Source organism: Diplotaxodon limnothrissa, linkage group LG23 (assembly GCF_057381915.1).
Source record: "Diplotaxodon limnothrissa isolate DT_005_m linkage group LG23, D_limnothrissa_male_GT1.1, whole genome shotgun sequence".
NCBI classification, from domain to species: domain Eukaryota; kingdom Metazoa; phylum Chordata; class Actinopteri; order Cichliformes; family Cichlidae; genus Diplotaxodon; species Diplotaxodon limnothrissa.
In genome coordinates this window covers 39958232-39979090 of record NC_140617.1, presented here as the reverse complement: position 1 = coordinate 39979090, position 20859 = coordinate 39958232, and the positions used below count along the sequence as shown (strand labels likewise).

Here is a 20859-nt window from a genome sequence, read left to right as displayed (position 1 = left end):
GATTCTGCTTTTCCAAACTCTTAAAGTTACTATCTACCATAGAAAAAGACCAGTTAGGCTAGTGCTCCTTAAAGGGGGAGAAGAAGGAGGAGGGTGGACTGAAGAAATTTTTTTTTTGGAGGGGGAAGTTCTACCCCCCTCCACAAAAAGAAAAAAAAATAAAAAAAAAAAATCACCCAGTCATCGGAATAGAAAACAAGGAGAAAGAAACAAAGAGAGAGAAAGACGGGTTGTCAAGTCAGTAGTCTTTTACGGGTGGTGTTGCCAGTTGGGAGAGTTAACAAGTATCTACAAAACACCCCTGCCCCTTGTCCCCGCCCCCCACCCCACCTTCCCCTCCCTGTTCCCGATCATCTGATTAAGTCCTCAATTAAAACAGGGCTGAGCCATTGTCTCTAGAGGAGGAGTGGGGAGGGAGGAGAGGTGGGTGGGTGGCCTGGCAAGGCGGAGAACAGGAGGAGGAGGGAAAGAGAGAAAACAAGAGTCCCGTTATGGAGCTCGGTGTGGCGCCCTCTTGTGGAAGGCCCTCCGCCGGGCTCTTTGTACAGGGGTTGCATAGACAGACACGCTCCGCCGCCTCAGCCTCCAGCCGTCGCTATGGAGACCAGCCATACAGAAGGGGCGGCAGAGAGGGTGGGTGGTGGTGGTGGTGATGAGGGGGTCGGGTAGAGTCGGCCTTGGCTTTCCTGAATATCAGAAATGGTCCGTGTATGTTTGTTCTTTCAGTTTTTTTAGATCTCAGTACAAGTTCCTGTAAATGGGCTTCATGGCTCCACAGCAGAAGAAGAGTCGCCTAATGTCAAGACGAAGATGAATGAAGAGGAGGGGCCTGCGCAGAGAGAGAAGGAGAGATGGTACAGAGCGATTATTCCTCAAGTTCAAATCCTCTGCAGTGAGTTCCCGCCACTGCTGATGTTTCATATGGGCTAATATCGGCCCTGCTGGCCAGCTATCGGCAAATAAGATGGCACTTATCGGTTGTGTGTAAATAGTAGTGATATGAGCTTTGGGGCACTGACAAATCTAACGACTTACTAATGTGAACTGGTCGTAGACCTGCATCAGGTCCTCCATCCTGTACTGCTCCAGCACCACGAAGTCGTCCAGTGCGGCGCTGCCTTTTCGGGCACAATCCTGGCAGTGGACCACGCACTGCTTCTTGGACAGGAGCTCGCGGCGCACAAACAGCAGGTTGAACACTTCCACCTGTGGATCACACACACAAAAACACGCGTTACAAAACTAAATCCACAGGCTGAGTTTCTCTTGCAACTGTCTGCGATTATCACAGCAATTGACAAAAGACGCTTAATGGAAAGCTTTTCTAAAAAAGCAGCTGAAAGCCCCCCCACCACACGCTTAAATACGACCCATTAACGAAGCTGTTAATTAACGCAAACAAAAACCGAGCCGGCTTTAATTCAGCTGATCGCAATAAGTGCTCATGCTGTCCAAAAACAACAACAAAAAAAGGAAACAGGAGGGGAAACGAGCAGGATTTAGCCTATGCTTGCTTTCCTTCACACGTGTTAGATTAAAGGTTATACACGTCCACAGTGGTGGGAAATTAAATAAAATAAATTGGCTGCTCATTTCTACTATTGACATTTACTTTACATTATGTGGTAAATGGACTGGCTCTTGTACAGCGCTTTTGATCCTCTTCTATCATCCTTTTGATTAGCAGACGACCTGCTCTACCTACCTGAGCCACATGCTTATAATTCACACGTGAAACACGCAGTTAAGGGACTAAACTTCTCTAATCTAACAATCCAGGGTGCAGAGTAATATTCAGGATGTGAGTGGGAACGATTGCGCCGACGACTATTATCTTTCACTCGAAAAAGCTGCAAAGCCAGAAAAATGTGACATCCTGTTAAAATTCACACCCCTGGTGCTGCAATGTTCCCGGTGTTGTTCACTGACCTCACAGATGGTGCAGTAGTGGGCCGGCTCGTCCCTGGTCCTCGGCCTCAGCACAGTTTCCTTGCCGGCTGCCGCCAAGGCTTCCTTCACCCACTGGCACTGCTTCAGCGTCCGCAGCAAGCAGTACCTGTGACGGGAACAGAGGCGTCAGCGATGGGTGGAAAAGAAAGGAAAAAAAGAAGCCGCAGAAGCCCCCGCGACTTACTTGATCATCTCGAACAGCTTGTGGTCGGACACTTTAATGTTGCGCGCCATGTTCCAGGAGAGGTGCACCATGGGAACCATGGACTTGACGCTCTGGAGCTTATTCCACTCGTATCGCTCCACAGCCAGCTTGTACTGGTGAGCTGAAAGAGCAGTTTAAAGATTTAGGAGAACATTCTGGACTTTATTGGACATAGACACGCACGGGATGCCGACAGCCAGGAGCCCTTCATCAGTCAGCGTAAGCATAAACAGTCACACAGACTACGTGGATTTAAAACTGCGCTGCAGTCAGCTCGTTAATCAGCTGAAAAGGGCAAAAATCAGCAGGGAAACATTACGGAGAAAGGTCAGAGCATCACAAATGTATTCATATTCTGAATGCTTCTCAACTTTGGCTCCCAGCTGATGAGCAAATAGAGACTTTTCCAGTAACAGATGTTTAGCAGAGAGATGGCCTGAAATACGAGGCCTGCCTCAGTCAAGGGTAACGATGGGTTTAAAAGTGGTTAAAAGCTGTTTTCAAAGCCGCCAGCCTCTATATTTTTAATCTCATAGGAGAAACACGAGTACATAAACTCCAGCTTTGGAGGTAAAATTGCTCGTTTTCTGTCAGCGGACTCTGGCGGAGTGTAACGGCTGCTTTAGATTTTCCTTCTGGCGGCAAAAATAAAATCAACCCGGCTGTGGATCAGAACCCTTCAATCACACCTCAGTGCTTCTGAGCTATAACTGTGGGTGAAAATGGTTTATTACTACTACTATTATTATTAAGAGAAAATATGCTCTCTATGACTTCATACCGGTAAGAGGTCCCACGTTCCAGGCGATGTTATTGCACCAGCCAATAGCCTGCACCCAGTGCACTGTGCCAGTGTTAAGCCACACCAAGTCGCCCGGGCGCTGAATGAAGCGGTAGACGGGCACGTCGGCCTCGTACAAGTCCTCCAGGTTAGGCCACCACGAGCCCATCAGGAAGTTGATGTTGTTCCTGGAGGAAGGAGGAGTTTGAGAAGAGAGGTTAGGAGGCGCGTGCGTATAAGCTGAGAGAACGAGAGGAGAAAGATAAAGAGCTCCTTACTTTTCACAGAAGTTGCTCATCACTCCCCAGTAGGGCTCCGGTACTGCAAACCATTCACAGTCTCCTGGTCCAATGTTGATGTTGACGGCACAGAAGTTATTGTGCTCCTGATGACCTGGGTGGGGGGGTGGGGGAGGGAACAAATGTTCTTTGACCACTTCAAAAATAAATAACTAAATGAATACTTTAGACATAATTTCTTGTTAGTGTGCTGACCTGGTATCCGGCTCCCAGGCACCTTCATGTAGAGCTGGACTGTGTTCATACCCATGATGGTGTGACCCACGTGACTGAGCAGGTTGCCGGCGGAAACCACTCGAGCGAAGGCTGGGAGTTTGCTGAGCTCCTGGAGCTGCTGTTTCCACCTGGCAGGTGAGACGAGAGCGGTGCTTAACTCAAACTGTTTAAAGTATCGTATTAATAACAACAACAATAATAAGGCAGATGTACTGCTGCGTACGTGTCCACAGTGCCAAGTTTAACATGGTTCAGATGAGCAGTTCTCTTATTTTTGGTTGAAATTTGCTCAAATAGTTCAGACTTTAACTCAGGGACAGCAAAGAAATCAAACAGATTCTCACACAGGCAGCTCTGTTTTTTCTGGGTTACACTCTCAAGAGACAAGCTATGAAAGGCAGATGAGACTTTGAGATGAGACTCACTTCCGTTCGTCCGACACGTCGATGTTGGTTCCAAACTTGATGTATTTCAAAGGTCCCCTTCTTTTGCGGGCAGCACTTAAGACACACAGAGAATTCCCAATAAGCCACACACAGAGTACGACCATAATCACTCGCAGAAAATATGTTCAGTATGTTCTGCATTATGTTTCTGCAGAAAACCAGAGAAAAGCTGAACAAAAATCAGAGCCTGGAGATTTTGTAACAGGGCCAAAATAATTAAACCTGGGTCTTTATTAAAGAACGCTGATAGGTACCTCTCTGCTGACGCTGGCTCTGTGTCTGAGGGCTCCTTTAGTGCCTTCTTTTCATTCTCTTCCTGCAAACAAACCAAAAAAGTGTGAGTTCAGGATTATAGTCGAGCTGAATCCTTCTCTGAAGTGACAGGCAAAGTGGAACTGACCCGCAGGGACTCTTGGAAGGAGGCGGCCTGATACTGGGCGTATTTGGCGATGGTGGTTTGGGAGCGGGCGCTCTCACAGCGCCACATTTTCTTGGTGCCGGTCGGATCCCAGTTCTCATCGGCGGGCTGGGAGAGCTGAGTCCAGACCTCCACCAGGTGCTCTGGATTGGCCTCGACCAACGTCTTTGTGGAAAACAGACCCAAGTCTGCGTGAAGAAACACACCCGCACACAGATGAAGCTCCGATCATCTCTGTGACGGCAAACATACACACACACACACACACACACACGTTTGTAACGGAGCCATTTACCCAGTTTGAGAGCTCCAGCCAGTCCTCGAATGACAGTGACGGGGTTGGAGGGGTTTGTGCAGAACTGGTGCAGCGGGGGGAAGAAAGCATCTCTCTTGTTCTCCAGCTGGTCCAGCCACAGGAAACAGAAAGTAATTATTTTTTTAATTCGGGCGCTAAAAACTGAAGAAATTTAAAATGTACTTATTTTGCTGATGGCTAATACTCACGTAGATGCTAGGTGTGGGAGGGTTGAGCTTGTCTTTGGGCAGGGCTGGTGAGGGTGGAGGTGGCAGGCGTGGCGGGGGGCACTTATCGAGGAGGATGCTGCTGTTGGACAGACCGTTCTTCCCCAGGTTTCTGCACATGCATAGCACACAAAACCTCCTCAGCCACAGCAGTGATGCAAACACTTCTCTCAAATTCCTTCTCAGCAATATCAGTGGTATCATTAGAACCTTGCAAGGTGTGATGGCACATTTTAATACAAAAAATGTAAACTAAAAAAAACAAAAAACAAAACCTCAAACCATTTATTTCCACTTGATGGAAGGTCTGTAATCACATGAAGGGCTCCGTTTAACTGAATAATATCTGCATGGCAACAAGACTGCCCAGTAGCCTTCTTCGGTGTTGTTGACAGTTACATAATAATTTGCTGTTAGTACTGCAGTTACACTGTAATTCCACAGGGAGGAGACATGCTCAAAACAACCCACACAGCCCGGCCATCCTGCTCTCATTCTGCACAGGCAGCAAATAAAAAAATGGTCTTAAACTTTGCTACGACTTTGGAGAACATTCCAGACATGTTCCAAACATTAGGTTACATAATTGAAAACCCTTAAACGCTACATTTCAGCACTAAATTAGCTGAGTGAGGCACACGCATTTTCTCTCATTTACACGGGAGCAGCTGCACATTTCCATTAGTACCTCAAACACACTTAACTCAGTGCTGTTCTTGCCAGAACATACTCAGCTCTAAGTCACTCTCAGTTTGTAAGATGCCAGAAAACTGGTGTTTTGCTAATGCACTTAAAGCCCCTGTCGCAGCCTGACTGCGTGTTCTTTGTGCATGCGCCAAAAAACAACAACAACAACGCCAATGCGATCGTTCCTGACGAGAGGAAAGAAGCGTGCTGTCTGAGTGCATCCGCAAGACTCCATAATGTGAAAGAAAAACAATGAGGCTTCTCACCTGCAGGCCTTCAGCACGTCTGTGGAGCTGGGGTAGATGGATATTGAAGACGACGATGACGACGACGAGGAGCTGTGTCCGTGCGGAGGCGTAGCTTTGAGACTGGTGACGGCAGGCGGCTCAGCCTTCAGCGGGCTCTGGGAGTCCTCGGAAATACCTCCTTTGCTGTTGCCGTTGACGGCGGGTGCAGTGGCTGCGGTGCCAGCAGGACTGTGGCCACATGCCTGGGTGTGCTCTGAGGATTTGGGCGAAGGTGTGGCGGTGGATATGGCAGAGATGGGCGAGGAGGCAGCTGAGCTGCCCTGTGCGTGGGGGGTGGAGGGCAGGACGGCCGGGTGGATGTTGTTGATTTTCTTGTGGGGATCCGAGGTGGTGGATGCCGCAGGCGCAGTCCCTTCTGACGGCCCCTCGCTCTCCTCTGGACCCTTCCCCCCTGCCAGCAGGGCAGATAGCCTAGGATTGTCTGCGCTAAGGCTCGGCTTGTCGCCGCCTTCTACCACTTTGCCGCCATCCGAGTGGATGTGATTGGCTAGGCCGTCCCCCTGCGCTGCTTTGCCATCAGCTGATGGCAGCGGCGACGGTGTCTTGACCACAGAGTTGCCGTTGCCGAGGGACGCGGCTGTGGCGTTGCCATCTTTGGTAGCGGACACACTGGGTCCTGCTCCACCTGAGGTAGAGGAGTGGGGGAGGGAGGGCGGGGATGGGAGGTGGTTATGAGGCCGCGGCGACGGGGCATTAGTGGAATGTCCAACCTGATTGTTGGGGTGCGCGAGGGTGGTGGAGTTGGGGGTCTCGGGGTGAGAGAGGGTCCCCTCACTGCTGGAGCCATGTGGAACAGACCCCTTCTGAAGCCCCTGAAGGAAAAAGAGCACAGCTGTTAGGAAGTGCACTCGTAGGCAGTAACCATGGACACGTGTGGCTGTAATTATGATGTGTAAGCTGGGCTTTTATACAGGCTCTGTGTCAGAGCCAGAAATGTGCCCATGTGGATGCACAGTCACATGTGTATAAAATAATAATAGAAAACAGACGTAGAAAAAATGAATTCAATAAAAATACAAATTAAAATGAATAAAAATGTAAGTAATGTCAATGGTTTCTGACAGCTTTTATGAACGTAGCTCTGTGGATTAAATCACGCTTTTATCTATTACTTAACACGGCAGCTGACAGCAGAGCAGGCACCGTCACCAGCGCTGGAATAAAAAACAAAAGAGAACAAAGCCCATCAGTGAGGCGTCTCACCTGAGAGGAGTTTAGGTGCAGGGCCTGGCGCGGCATGGCGTCCTGTGTTTGCGTGTTTGTGCAGGTGTGAGGTAGCAGTGCTGCACCGCCGCTGCCGGCAGGTTGCAGGTAAGGCACGTCTCCGTTGGGTCCTGTGGGCGCGGGCCCTGGCTGATTATTATTACTACTACTACTATTACTACTACTGTTACTACTGTCACCCGCGGGGAGCGGGTCCAAGTGTCCGTGCGGCGCGGAGCCCACGGGCCCGTTGGCCAGTGGCTGAGGCGGACACGGTGGCCGGTGGGGTCCCAGGTGGGGCCGCATGGGGTGCAGGCTGGGGTTGGGGGAGGGGAGGGAGTTGGTAGTGGGGCCGTTGGGGAGAGATGGGCGCACCTGACCTCCTGAGGCGCTCTGTCTCATCTGTGAAAGAAAAATAAAACAATACTTTGAAACTGTCAATCATAATCGCCGGCGAGTGATTTATCACATCTGAAAAACCAGACGGGTGAGCTGAGACAAACATGGAAGCAGCCAGGAGAAAACAAAAACAAACAAAAACATTCACCTCTGAGTGTTGAAACCTTCCACCACTGATGCGTGGTTTGGCACAAGATGCGACGGGTTAATGCCTCAACATGCCACAGCTCACCGTTAGAGTGATTTAAGAATAATGCTGTGGGGCTGGAGATCAGGCAGTGTTTACCCACTCTGGATTAGTGAGTTTATTTACTCTGCCATCACAGTTTAAAGCCTTTAACTACCGTGTTTATAGAAGCACCAGAGTCAGTGCTGATCTAAACCCAAAACATTCACCCGACCCTCGCTGTGAATTTCTCACGTTTATTCTGCAGCGTTCTTGTAAACTAATAGGATAAATTCAAGACAAAAAGGGAAAAGCAATGCTGTTCATCACTTTGAATATGCTAGAAGTTGTTCAATACCTGGTGCTGGTGCTGCTGCATTATGGCGAGCTGAGCCTCCAGCTGCTCCAACATCTGGAGCTGCGGCGGCTTCAAGTTGGCCCGATTACTCCGTAACTGTTCCAACATCTGAAGACAGACAGAAAGAGTGAGAACCATGTGACACCTAAAAATAATGACCTTTTTTTTTTAAGATAAATAGATGAAAATGTTGCTAACCTGTAATTTCTGTGGTGAGAGGTACCAGTTGGGGACTGGCTGTGCTGGATTACTGGCCCATGAATCACCCTGAGGTGAAAAAACAAAAAGAAGCTGTATTAAGGTGAATGAAACTGGAATTACCGCCTCTGCCACCCCAGTTCAGTTCTGAGTAAACTCTGCTTACTACGAGGGAAACAACTGCCATATTTACCTTGGCAGGACCGGAGGCTTTCCTCCTCTTGGCTGGGCAGGACTGGTCGTCCGCTTGGCCAAGCGAGCCCACGTGAGGAGGCAGAGACTGACCCGAGCCCCCGCCCTCTGCACTGTGATTGGGCTTACAAGCCTGTGGGGAGGGGGATAATGGAGGGAGAGGCGCAGGCAAAAGGGAAACAAATCAAAGGAGAAGAAAAAAAAAGATATATAAATGGATGGGTAAAACAAAGAGGATTGGAGCAGAGCCAGACGAAAAGAAAGTCACGAAAGAAGATGGTGGAAAAAGAAAAAAAGTTAAGGGTACGTGAGGAACAGGAAGAACAGGAAGAGGGAAAGAGGTGGTTATGGAGACATGGAGATGGGGATTGTGGAAAGAGAGAAACAAGGGAGAGCAATAATGTGATTCTGCGTTAAAGCTTCAATGACAGAAAGCAAAAAAACAAAACAAAACAAAAAAAACAAAACATTCCTGTGTGTCTAAAGGCGTTGCGTCAAATCACAGCAACACCCTCCAGGTTATCTTTCCTGTTTACAGGAAAGCTGGGAAAACACGTACAGAGGCTACAACCAAACAGCATCTACAGCGCTCCAACTGTCCTCATGGGAAAGACTTAGTATGTTCCCAAGTTTGGCGAGACATTGCAAGGCAGTAGCAGCTGTTTAGGGACACAGTGGCATAACTCGACCTTGGAAGCCAAAGGTTACAAAGCATTCACACACTGACAGCCTTTAATATTAGTTTGGAGAAAGCTCATGAGCCAGATGTGACTGTACGGCCTGCGGAACAAGCCATCGTTTTAGCGTGCTGCGTTAAAAACAAAGCCAGATGACAAAAACGCAGCTTCGGTTTATTATTAATATCATTATCATCACTATTACTGAGCGTCAGGCTATAAAGTCACACCTGACCCAATGAAATCGGCTCATCTGAAGAATTTCGAACAAATTCATTCGCGCTCGAGTCGAGTGTCGCCACGTCGGCTGCTAAGAGATCAACACATTCCGACAACGACGACCACACGCAAACACGGACATAGCAGAGCTACGGCTATCTACTGCATGACCGACGTGTTTAAATGAAGTGGAGGTGAAACACTGCAAGGTGCCTAGGTCAGCTAATGAAGAGGGAAGGGGAGGAAAGGGAGGCGGGTGGGGAGGAGGAAGACGAACAGAGCCAATAGGAAGCCTGGGGACAGTCTACGGCAGCACGACCTCACCGATCACACCGAGGCAGGGTGAAGAAAAGCCCCCACCAGGGAAAAAACAAAACAAAAAAAGAGAACGCATCAAACAAAAAAGAAAGAGGCAAAGTGTGTGTGAGAAGTAGAAACACAGCCACTTTACTTTTAATTAGAGCCCTTTAATCTGATCATGACGAGGGAGGGGGGGTGGAGGAGACTAGGGGTGGGGTGTAATCCCGAATACCAGGTTAGATTTAGGAAAAAAAAGGATTAAAAGAAGAAATCGAAAAGGAAAAATAATGAGAAAAAAAATCATTTATCGGATTTTTTCGGTTTTTGAATCAAACTGAGTGTGATGGGTGAAGCCATGTGACTGCTGGAGGCCAAAAAAAACAAAGAAAAGAAAAAAGAAAAAAAGGAGAAGGGAGTGCAGCGGATGGATAGCACTTGGCTCGGTTTTGCTGTGAAGCGGCCGTGACCCCGTGAGCTTCTAGCAGTAGCCAATTGCGATAAGCTGCGACAAAAGAAGACTCGGAATGCAGTCGAGGTCTCCAATCGTGAGGGCAGCAGAGAAATAAAGGCGTTTTTATTTTGAGGGGTCGCCTTGTTATTGAGCTCAAGCGTTACCCATCGTTATGTACGACAGTGCATGCGTGTGTGCTGCCCTGCGGGTGTGTGCGTGTGTGTTTCGAGAGCCTAAGTGTCTGAGTTTGGACTCAGAGGAAGGGAGGGGAGGTAGGAGGCGGGGGGAGGCAAGAAGAGGGGAGGAAGGAGGAGTGGGTGGGGTAAGTTGCTCTATCTGGTCTCTCACCTGCTGTGGTGCACTGCTCAGGCCTCCCTGCCTGGAGGTTAGCTCAGCTGGGATTGGCAGACTCCATGCCTCCTCAATAAGAGGGAGCATTTTACTTTTACTCTGTAGGCTACTGAGCTGGGGGTTACTCAACTGAGCCTAGGGGAATGGAGAACGACGTGAAAAAAATAAAAATAAAAAAAATAATAAAATACAAGGCTTTTTCTTTTTTTACTTTTTTTTTTTGAAAACGATGACCTCAAAACAAAGAAATGATTAGCAATGGTAAGTTGGCAGAGGTTAAAAATAAATAAATAAATAAAACAACAAGTGAAGCCAAGTTGAGAATCTGACAGTGATTATGCCAACTTGCACTGGTCTGGCTAACTCAACCCTACAGTCATGTCATTAACAACATGAGGAGGTACATTCAGCAACAGTGATCCCAAACACAGTTACAGTGTCCATTAAAACAAGCCAGTGGAGCTTGTCTTAATGCCATGAAATTATGCTATAGTAAACTGGGTGGTAATGTAACATTCCTTCATGCATATGTAAAGGAAAAAATGACAGCATAGATGAATAAATTAACGCATGAGATGTGGGGTCGCCCAGGTTTTAAATCTGCGGGAGGGCTGAGGGCCACTTCGCTCAGCTAACATCAGCTGTCGTTAGCGCCAATCGTTCTCGAAATCCGTAAAAAGGAGACCTAATTATTTCTCAAAGGGTGTAGCAGGTTTATTCTTTGACCTCCGAAGTCTCTGTTGTGCTTGTCTAATCGCATCCCTTAGGAATGATTTCATTTAAACCTCAAAGGGATGGTAAAGAACAGCAAAAGGCAGAGAAGAAGATTAAGGTACTGGAGAAGAGCCCTTTAGAAACCACATGCGTTGCTATCCAAGTGCAAGGGAGTTTTAGGATTAGGAAGGTTCAGAAAAAGGGAGAGGCTACTAATGCTAAAGGGAGCCTACTACGAAGCCTGCACTGGTATCATTTTGTGTCTGTGGCGTTCACTGCACTGTTTTCTGCCCGTTATCTGCATGAGCCACGCCAAACAACTCCGGTGAACCCCAGAGCAGCTCCAACAAATTAAAGCAAACTTCAATCAGGGATAAAGTAGGTTACACGTCTTTTGATTGGTTGAAAAAAAACATAAAGCCCAATGATGCTTATTCACAGAGCACTTACAATTACAGGAAAAAGATTCTCCTCATTTCCACATAAATACCTTAAAAGTGAAAACATTCAACTTGGACATCCATTCATTTCTCGATACAGATGATCCAGTATTGCATATCTGTGAGGAGGGAAACACTGAGCCTTAGCTCTTAACAGCCTGTGAGCCACTTTTACAGCAATAACTGCAGCTAACGGTTTCGCCTTTTGATCAGTCTGGCTTAGCTTGGAGGAAATTTAAACTATTTCATTAAAAAGAATGTAATCAAGATGCTGGTGAGCTTCCTCAGGCCCTTCTACAGCATTTCTATTTGACTTTGCATAAGACAGGAAGACAAACCCAGCCTCAGGAGGTCACAAGCCGGCCCCAAGCTTGGATAAATGGGATGGATGTGTCAGGAAGAACAAGCCATCTTGGCCGATATACATCACAACAGAATCAAATCATGATACTACCACCGCTGTGCTTCACACTGTCTTATGCACCGTTTCCCTTTCTTTGACCAAAACAATTTATTTTAGTCTCCTATGTCCACAAAACATTGTTCCAGCAGCTGTCTGGCTCACCCATGTGATCATCAGTAAACTGCATATGGGTAGCAGTATGCTTTATGGAGAGCGGTGGCTTTCTCCTTGTAGGCCAGCCATTAATATTACTGTTAATCAGCGCTCTGCTGTTAGTGGACTCAGGAACATGAGCCAATATGGGAGGCTCAACCTGTTTAGAAGTTAGTCTGGGAACATAATTCAGGTTGCACAGGAACCACACTATGAAGTATAGAGGATAACTCTTCTTTACTGGCAACAGCAGTCTGACTGCAGATCAGTCGAATCCAAACTCTTCTCAGATGGTTATGTAATCTCCTCTGGCCTGCTGAACATCCACAGCTCTTTTTGCAAGGTTCTCAGAAAACTTGGTTCCTCGTGCAACAGTTGTCTTCCTCAAAGACGTGTTGTAAAGATCAGATTCCTGTTTTGAAAATAAAATCAGGCCACCCCACCTCACCTGACTGCCACCTCACTGACTGAAATCACGAGGTTACTTGACACCCTCCCCTCACAGATATGCAAACTGGGATGTGCTTATCTGCTTTAAAGGCATTGTGTGAAAATCAAATCATATTTATGTCACAATGCAGAAACACAGATTTGACCCTAAAATGTAAAAACGCTAACTTTATCCTGCAATTGTAAGAAGGAAATCGCAACCAGCAGTTTCAGTAAGCGTTCTCATCTCAACATGCTACAATTAAAGCTACTCGACTGCCTAACCTGGGGAAAAACCGTTTATGAAAACCTCACTGTTGCTGTTAGACAAATATCTTTGCACTTCTGTTAAATTTTCTTCAAACAAAATAATCCAGCTGACGCCATATACCCATCCAAACAGCCTTTGCATGGTTGCTTCTTCTATGATATCCTCCTCACCACCCACCTGCAGGCATTTGATGCGGTGGGTTAGCGCAACAGTGTTGGTGCAGCCCTTGCTGCGAGTGGCATTGATGTAGCACTTGATGGCGTCGTGCGGCTGGTTGCAGGACTCGTACAGCGTGCCCAGGTCCATCCAGGCAGCGGCGTGGCTGTGGTCCAGCTGCACGGCGCAGATGTACGCCTGCAGAGCGTCCATGGGCTGGTTCTGCTGCTGGTACAACACCCTGAGGACAGGGGCAGAGGGGGGAAGAGGGAGGGGAGGATGACGATAGAAGGGGGAAGAAAAATTATAATGATGATGCAGAAAAAAATGGTTTTAAATATTTTTCTTTGTGAAAACAAGTAATAGATTACTTTTAAATACAAAAGTTACCCTATTGAGCACCAGGTGTCTGCATTGGCCTCTGATTTGTCTATGGATTGCCGATAAGACATGAAGGCATCCTGGACTTTCCCAATACTGGAGTAGCACCTGTGGAAAGACAAAGGCTGTCACGATATGGAAATAATATTCCAAAAATACATTCCTCTTTACAAATTCCACCCTTTGACATGCTTAAAGGGTAACACCAGCTGACACCTGGTGTTACCAGATCCATAACAGAACAAATACTTTCAATCAACTAGACAATGGCAATAGAGAAGGCTCACCCACAGAGTCATTAAGGAAATTAAAACATGAGGAGGATCGGAAAATGAAGCCCTCTGTGTAAAGTGGTGGTGGCAATTTCTGATTCTCCTCACCTCCATTACTAATCTGCTTTCGGCCAAAAAGTGACAACCAATACACAAAATGATGCGCCAAAAGAATGTACCTCCCTGATCAACCACCAAAGAGAACACAGTGCTGATATTGCCAAGCTATGGATTTAAATTTCACCTTCAATAAACCTTTTACAACACAGCCCAAATTCCCATGCTTTTTCTTAAGCCTTGATTTTATTCCACTGAGGACACTGACAGCTGAAAACCCAATTCTTAAGTAGCTACTCCTGTTCTAGTCCTGACGTTCGCTTCAAGTCTGCTGCCCGGGGTGCATGCATAGATGCTGAACTGGAATCTAAATTCTCAGTGGAGTAGTGTGTGGTCACCAACAAACAAACAAAACAAAAAGAGAAAAATAAAAGAAGTGGAAAGAAGGAAGCTCTTCAGTCTGCGAGGGGGGAGCCAATTAGATTAAAAGTAGCTTAAAAGGAGAGTAAAGTGAGCTAGAACTGCTTGTTTCAGACAGAGTATGAACAAGGAGCCCAAAGTTAATGGGGGTTATTTTTAACTGCTAATCATGCAAAGCCACTCTAATGAAGTTGAAAAATAAAAATATGGAGCTGGAAATACATGCCTAGGAGCAGCTAGCCAGCAGCATTAGCCACTAATGCATAGACCTAATAGCTAATCAGAAAGGAATTGGGGCTTGTCCAGCTCAGCTGTCCAGGACACACAAACAGCCCACACACTGCTTTTAGAGCCTCACAATCCATTATTTTATTGCTTTATTTCAGGAAAGCAGAGGTAAGGAGCACACTAGTATCAAACGCTACAATCCTCTGTAGGCTGTTTTTCCAGTGTGCAGCATACCTGCCAAGGAAGTACCAGGACTGTCCAGAGTTAGGGTCGGCCTCCAGAGACTTCTGCAGACACTGGATGGCATAGCTGTCCCTGCTTCCTCTGTCCCCGAGCTGCTCCACCGTGTGATGCATCCAGCCTGGGAATATATCCAATTACCCAACTGTGTGTTTGTTTTTAAGAAATATTAAAACTATGATATATCCTTAGAAAACCTTACCTAACTGCTGCAGGGTAGTGGCCTTCACCTGCGCAGGAAGATCCTCTGTCTGCAGAAGGCTCTCGTAAGCCTCCTTGGAAGCCCGGTATTTCTTCTGGATATGGGAAAAGGATAAGAGGAAATGTAACAAGGATTAAAAAAGTAAAAAAAAAAAAAACACAAAACAAAAACCAACAATACTGTAGACCTATAGCTTTTAGTTTATAGTTATAGTTTTTTTTATAGTTGCTATTTTGGCCGTCTTTCCATCTCTGTTAACCTGCAGCAGGAGACAGGAATGTAGTAATCATGCTGACTGCACTTCCCACCCTTCTTAATTTAGCCGGGGGTCTTTCACTGCAGCGGCGTGTTCTGACACAGCACAATTAAAAAAAATAAAATACAATAAAATAAATAATAATAATAAAAAAATAAAAAATAAAAAAATAAAAAAAAGATAAACGCATCCCTGAGCTGCCGAGAGCTACTGTACCTCGCCAATGAAACCCACATAAAGACAGAGAGAGGGAGACCACCAGCATACAAAAGAGGGGGAGACAGACTTTCTTGTTTCCGTGGCAACCCTGTCGATCGGCCGAGAGTAATCTCCTATCCCCTCCCGCGCGCCACCCACTCAAGCACCCTGCTCCGTCCTCAATTTGTCAGCACGTAGTTCAAATTTAAAAAGAAAAAGAAAAGAGAAAATAGGAAACAGGGCAATCCCCGGCATTCAGACGCCCTGCTATTTTTTTACACCGCTAAGTCAAAGCTATTCGCCTCGCTGTTCCACATTCAATCGACATGCAGCACTTACACCCCCCCCTCCTTCTCAATTACTCAGCATAGATGGGGGGGTGGGGGCAAATCTAGTCTTGTACCCTTGAGAGCAAGCAGAGCTCAAGTGCAGGTCGAATCAAGCATCAAACACTTACCTGAATCTCATACAGATGAGCAATGTGGAACTGAACTACAAAAAAAAAAAAAGAGAGAGAGAGAGACAAGAACACAAGCGTGTTAGAGGTTACTCAACATTTCAAGAAAAACTGAGTCCCTCCTCAGTGTGTTTCCAAAAGTCTTTGGAAAGTAGTGCTGAGCTGTCAATAAAAAAGAGGTGTCAGAAACCCGAGGCTGGCCCAGTCTACATGAACAGAGCAGGTAGGTAAGCTGTGCTCCTGGCAGCACCTTCCTTTGTCTGGAGCGCTGCAGTGTCTGATCTAAGCTGCCTGAGTGACTCTCAGCAGATGGAGAGGGAGAGAGAGAGTGGAGAGGAGGGAGAGAGAGAGCACGAACATGCGAGAGAAAGAGAGAGGGAGGGGGGTGGGGAGTAAGATGGGGGCTGCCCTTGCTACGTATGTGAGCGAGTTAGAAAAGCAGTGAGGGGGGACACAAAGAAGCAAAGGCAAACAGCGGGAGCCTGGGCAAAAATGGATATTGCTATCACCAAGGTAACAGGTAGCACGGCGGGCGAGATGAGATGGGAGCAGCATATCAAATAATTCCAGTGCTCTAAGTAGACTGAAGCGAAACCACCGGTCTAACGCTGCGTACAGAAGGATGGTGAAAGGAGAAAAGATGGAGGGGAGAGCTGAAAGAATAAAAAGTAATGATGCATATTCACAAAAGCGGTTAGATACAATTAATAACATAACACTCAAATAAATAGAAAAGGTGCTTACTTTCAGCTTTGGACAAAGTGCAGGGGTTGGAGTCAATCAAAGCCAGCTGAAAATGCTGTAAGAGAGAAATGAGTAGACAGAATCAATCACTTATTCACTCTTATATTTGTCACTAGCTGCCAGCTTATTCAGGCACTGAATGGGAGCTCCCATCCTTTTTGTGTCGTGCTCTGCTCGCTCGTTTCACGCTTCAAGGTCAGCTTGAAGTGTGAAACCGCTGCTGTTGACAAAATCCACCTTTGCTTTTGTTCGCTTCATCGCCGGTTCTCGGGATTCGTTCAAGAGTGATGCGCGACTCTTTAAGCTGCACGTACCTTTAGGCTTGACTCGTAGTCTGTGTTGACCTTGAACATGAGACCTAGGCGCAGGTGGATCTCCTTAGCCCGGGAGAACCCCGGGTCAATGTACAGCACCTCCTGGAATGCTTTGATCGCCCTGTGGGAGAATTAAAAGGAAGCGGTGGTGGGCGGGGAGGGGGAGAAAAAAAGAGAAGGGTGATTAATAGAAACATTTAGATTCAGAGAAAAACTCGAGGTATTAGCAAAAGCTGATCTCCGACAGCAGCTGCTTGTTCCAGTCATGCTGCCGGCGTGCCATCTTCTACTCAACACTAAAGATGCTTCTTCCCTGGAAACTGAGAACGCACCCTGTTTGTTACACACAATAAAAAGTTTAAGCAATCTAAGCTTTTATTTAACGCTTTTTGAGGGTTTCTATCTAGCTCCAAACTGACCGGAAATGTGTTAAATGACATTTCATGATCAACAAATTCATTAGTCATTTCTATGCGAATAGTATGTCAGCTTGCGACCTAAATGACACATTACTTCCTGTGTGGACACCCTTTAAGCCGCCACAATACCCGCCACATTGGTCGTTTCGTGCGCCGCAGGTTACATCATCACACATTCACCACTTCCACAGTGCGTCTTTGTCTCATCTCCTGGTTCTGTCAGAGGTTTCTTCCTGTTTATAGGGAGTTTTTCCTTCCCACTGTCACCAAGTGCTTGCTCATGGGGGTCACCTGAGTGTTCAGATTCTCTCTCTACTATTGTAGGCTCTCTACCTTACAATATAAAGCACCCTGAGTCCTCTTCAATAAGCAGTAAAGACCGTTTCAAATAGAAAACCGACCAAAGACTGAAGATTTCTTACAACAGACCATACTACTCCCTTCACAGAACCGCCCAAAGTGGCTGTAAACAGAGCAGATGCAGATCTGTGCAAGAAGACCATTATCTCTGAGTTAGCTCTCCAGCTCTCAACTGGCCGCTTCATTCAATGGCACCAGTGAGAGTCAGATAATGATGATTTGTGATGGTAAATAAATTCAAATGGTAGATAAACGTGCATTAGATGTACCACTGGAAACAACAAAAGAAGCAAGTGGTAAAAATGTCCTGACATCTGAAAAATGTCTCTGAAAACAATCACGTGTTGAAAACAACGCCTCAGTGGAATTTGCCTGCAGCTGGTAACAGCTGGATTTGCTGATGTCTGCATCTTGAAGAATCTAATTTAGCTGATTCTTATTGGCAACTCAGCCAGAACAGAGTCTCTCTTGCTGGCCGTGGCGTTGCTATGGAAACAAGATAGGACAGCTCACCATCAAAGGCAGATTTTCAGCTGGTAAACATATACAGACTACAACTGAGCTGTGTAATCACAGAGGCACGCTTCTTTGGATAACTCCCTTGAATCGTTGCGCTCACCGTTGTTGCTGTTTGAAAGTGCCATCTTCTGAGGCATGCAACTTCTGTCTTGCATCAGTAGAGCACACCAATATTTTTAATTTTAATATTTGAAATTGCTCAAATACTTGACACTGATCATAGGTGTGCTGCTGCCAAAGACTTCACGGATTTGGTGTGGGTTTAATAAATGAGCAGTCGGTGGATTGGATCACTTTTGAGCAGTATTTGTAGCCTGCTTGTAGACAGAGTATTACTAAGTGACCAATCACATATGGGCATTCTTCGGCTTCATGCAGGTCAACAGTCCATGTGGAGAACAAAGGAGGGATTTATTTCCTGAGATACATCTTAAAAGCAGTGGCTGCTGTCTGGTGATGTTGTTTTATGATGCCGTTATCATGAGGTGGTTATCGGCTTCCTCTGTTAAGCGAGGCTGTCTGCTATAGGCTCTGTGTGCGCTCATGTAAAAAGGCACGTTCCACGCATCACATGACTATTCACTCAGAAAACCCAGACTTTAAGCTCAACCCAGCTTGTCAACCCGTTAACCTGGCTTCGTGGTACACCCCTCAAATGTCCTAAAACACTTACAAATTGTCCACAGAGGCTGAGTTAGCAGAGTAGCTGATAGATTCACAAATTGGTGCAAACCATTCTTTATCTAAATCCAGCTAACAAGCATATCCATAATCTAGGCATGAAAATGGCATTGATTGTCTCATCTAACGGGTCCCTGAACGGCCCACATGCGGGCAATGGGAAATTAGGATTCAAATGTAAATAAGTTTACATCAGGCACCAAACACACTTTGATAAACTCCCCAACAGAGAATGGATTACTGGTTTTTGCGATTTATCCTCAAAATCACAAAAACTTTGTTGCTTTTATTTTGATGGTGACTATTTTGGTTTACATATGTACTTATGTGCAAATGAACGCAGCTTGACCGATATCTACTGCACTCTGAAGCTGCTGCCTGAATCTAGTGTTAACAAGTTCAGCTCACTATAAAACAAAGATGGAAAACACCCCTCTTTTTTTATTTGCACTAATAAAAACTGCTGCCCGCAAGCTACAATCACCTGTGAAACCTCGTTTAGTTCTTCATTTTCTTTTTGCTTTTTTTTAATAAATATGATTATTGCAAATTGCCTTGAAATATTTTGACATAATTTTGAGGTTATATCACCCACAATAGCAAACAACAAAACCTACCATCAAGGTAACTACTGTATCTTATCAGCCTACTAGTCCAATAAGCCACATGAAATCTGTTTTTAAAAAGTGTAAAAATTTTTTTAAAGGCAAACATTAAGAAACAACAGTATTTTTTCTTGTTTAGCTGATATCCATCCACTTATGCTCAGCATAATGTAGTGTGACATTGTAACATTTTCCCCATCTACCACCATTCTGCCACAGCCCGATGTGATTTTCTCTTTAATCCAGAACAGCCCCAGAAGAGATTCACAGTGCATTTATTACATAAATAATAATGATCTCAGCAGACTCTCCCTGTGTCTATCCAAATGAAGAAATAATATTCATAATAATGAAAAAAAGAAGTTGCCACTCACCACTGAAAGGCATTATAGTGGAAGTAGACCATTCCAAGGCCATACAGAAAGGCGGCATTCTGGGAGTAAAGACAGAAAGGTGAGCAATTATTTAGCTACCAAACAATGCAGTGTTTTGGTTTTTTTTTAACTATAGCAAATCAACCTACCAAATTACAGCAACCCAAAAGGTACTAAACTTATGTGAAGATTTGCTAATGTGCTACTAAAATGGACAGAATAAATCAGACGTCAGTGGGGTGAAAAAAGAAACTGGTGGCTAACTGATTATATAACACTGCAGCACCTGATAGAATTTGATAAAAAAGAACAAAAACAAAAAACAAAACTAGAATTTAGGCTCACCGCCAAGTGTCAACTTTGCAGGAAACAGTGAAAATGACTGACATGAAACCTGAAACCGCATCTTACGCCAACATCTAACCCAGCTGAGACCAAACGTGCTTCCGGTATATGTGTGGGAAATGTGTGTGTGTGTGTGTGTTAGAGTGAGAGTGAAAGAAGGTGAGAATATCACAAACAATAAGGGAAAGTGAACGTGTAGGCCTGCGTGTCTTACCTTCCAGTAGTCTGACTGTAAACTGTAGTACCTCTGGTATGCTGATAATGCTGTAAGGAGATGCAAACAAAGATTTACGAGAGGAAATGACCAAGCAGCAAGCTGTAGAGGTTTGTTCTTAGAGGAACAATAACTACTGTGCTTAAAAATGTGAAACGTACTCAAAAGGCATGACAGCTGAAATAGAAATCATTTATTCGACCAAAACAGTGGCAGGAAAAAAACAAAGAGCGTATAACCCACTTGAGTGCAGGTGAAGAGATGACTCACCTTTCGGATAATCCTCCAAGAGGAGGTTGAAGTGGCCCAGCTGGCAGAATAACTCAGGGTCCACTTTGCCCTCTGCCTTAAGGATGAGTGAATCGTAGCACCGAACAGCCTGGAGGGAACACAAAAATAACACCGGCTCAATTCTGTGTGTCGCATGCAAACATCCACATCCGCAAAGAAAAGAAGCGTGGTGTAAGAACTTTACAAAGTCACAGCATGGCTGACGTCAGCTTCCAAAATCTCTTCTGCAGATAAATATCATGTTAGGATTTCAGCTTGCTGCAGAAGAAAGCTTTTGCAGTATATCTCGTAGAGATCTCTCCGGCCTGTGGGAGTACAGAGGCCGCCGACTCTGAGCTCCGCATCTGCCGGAGGTCTTTAGCCCTTACAT

At 45.8% G+C, this 20859-nt stretch overlaps 1 protein-coding gene across 1 annotated transcript in view; it reads right to left on the bottom strand.

The window, feature by feature from the left end:
- Nucleotides 1-351: 351 nt before the first annotated feature.
- Nucleotides 352-20859, bottom strand: part of LOC146608660 (lysine-specific demethylase 6A-like) — a 34568-nt gene continuing 14060 nt past the window's right edge. The window contains exons 3-30 of the mRNA XM_085347158.1: nucleotides 20469-20577; nucleotides 20199-20248; nucleotides 19640-19698; nucleotides 16682-16802; nucleotides 16368-16422; nucleotides 15624-15658; nucleotides 14713-14806; nucleotides 14505-14631; nucleotides 13303-13401; nucleotides 12934-13153; nucleotides 10344-10481; nucleotides 8350-8481; nucleotides 8157-8225; nucleotides 7959-8066; nucleotides 7036-7437; nucleotides 5791-6644; nucleotides 4820-4949; nucleotides 4611-4716; nucleotides 4298-4503; nucleotides 4152-4213; nucleotides 3877-3951; nucleotides 3431-3579; nucleotides 3215-3329; nucleotides 2937-3124; nucleotides 2135-2276; nucleotides 1930-2056; nucleotides 1036-1206; nucleotides 352-829 (exon numbers count right to left, since the gene is read on the bottom strand). Coding sequence (XP_085203284.1) covers nucleotides 800-829; nucleotides 1036-1206; nucleotides 1930-2056; nucleotides 2135-2276; nucleotides 2937-3124; nucleotides 3215-3329; nucleotides 3431-3579; nucleotides 3877-3951; nucleotides 4152-4213; nucleotides 4298-4503; nucleotides 4611-4716; nucleotides 4820-4949; nucleotides 5791-6644; nucleotides 7036-7437; nucleotides 7959-8066; nucleotides 8157-8225; nucleotides 8350-8481; nucleotides 10344-10481; nucleotides 12934-13153; nucleotides 13303-13401; nucleotides 14505-14631; nucleotides 14713-14806; nucleotides 15624-15658; nucleotides 16368-16422; nucleotides 16682-16802; nucleotides 19640-19698; nucleotides 20199-20248; nucleotides 20469-20577 — 4173 coding nt within the window. The 3' untranslated portion in view covers nucleotides 352-799. The remainder of the gene's footprint in view (nucleotides 830-1035; nucleotides 1207-1929; nucleotides 2057-2134; nucleotides 2277-2936; nucleotides 3125-3214; nucleotides 3330-3430; nucleotides 3580-3876; nucleotides 3952-4151; nucleotides 4214-4297; nucleotides 4504-4610; nucleotides 4717-4819; nucleotides 4950-5790; nucleotides 6645-7035; nucleotides 7438-7958; nucleotides 8067-8156; nucleotides 8226-8349; nucleotides 8482-10343; nucleotides 10482-12933; nucleotides 13154-13302; nucleotides 13402-14504; nucleotides 14632-14712; nucleotides 14807-15623; nucleotides 15659-16367; nucleotides 16423-16681; nucleotides 16803-19639; nucleotides 19699-20198; nucleotides 20249-20468; nucleotides 20578-20859) is intronic.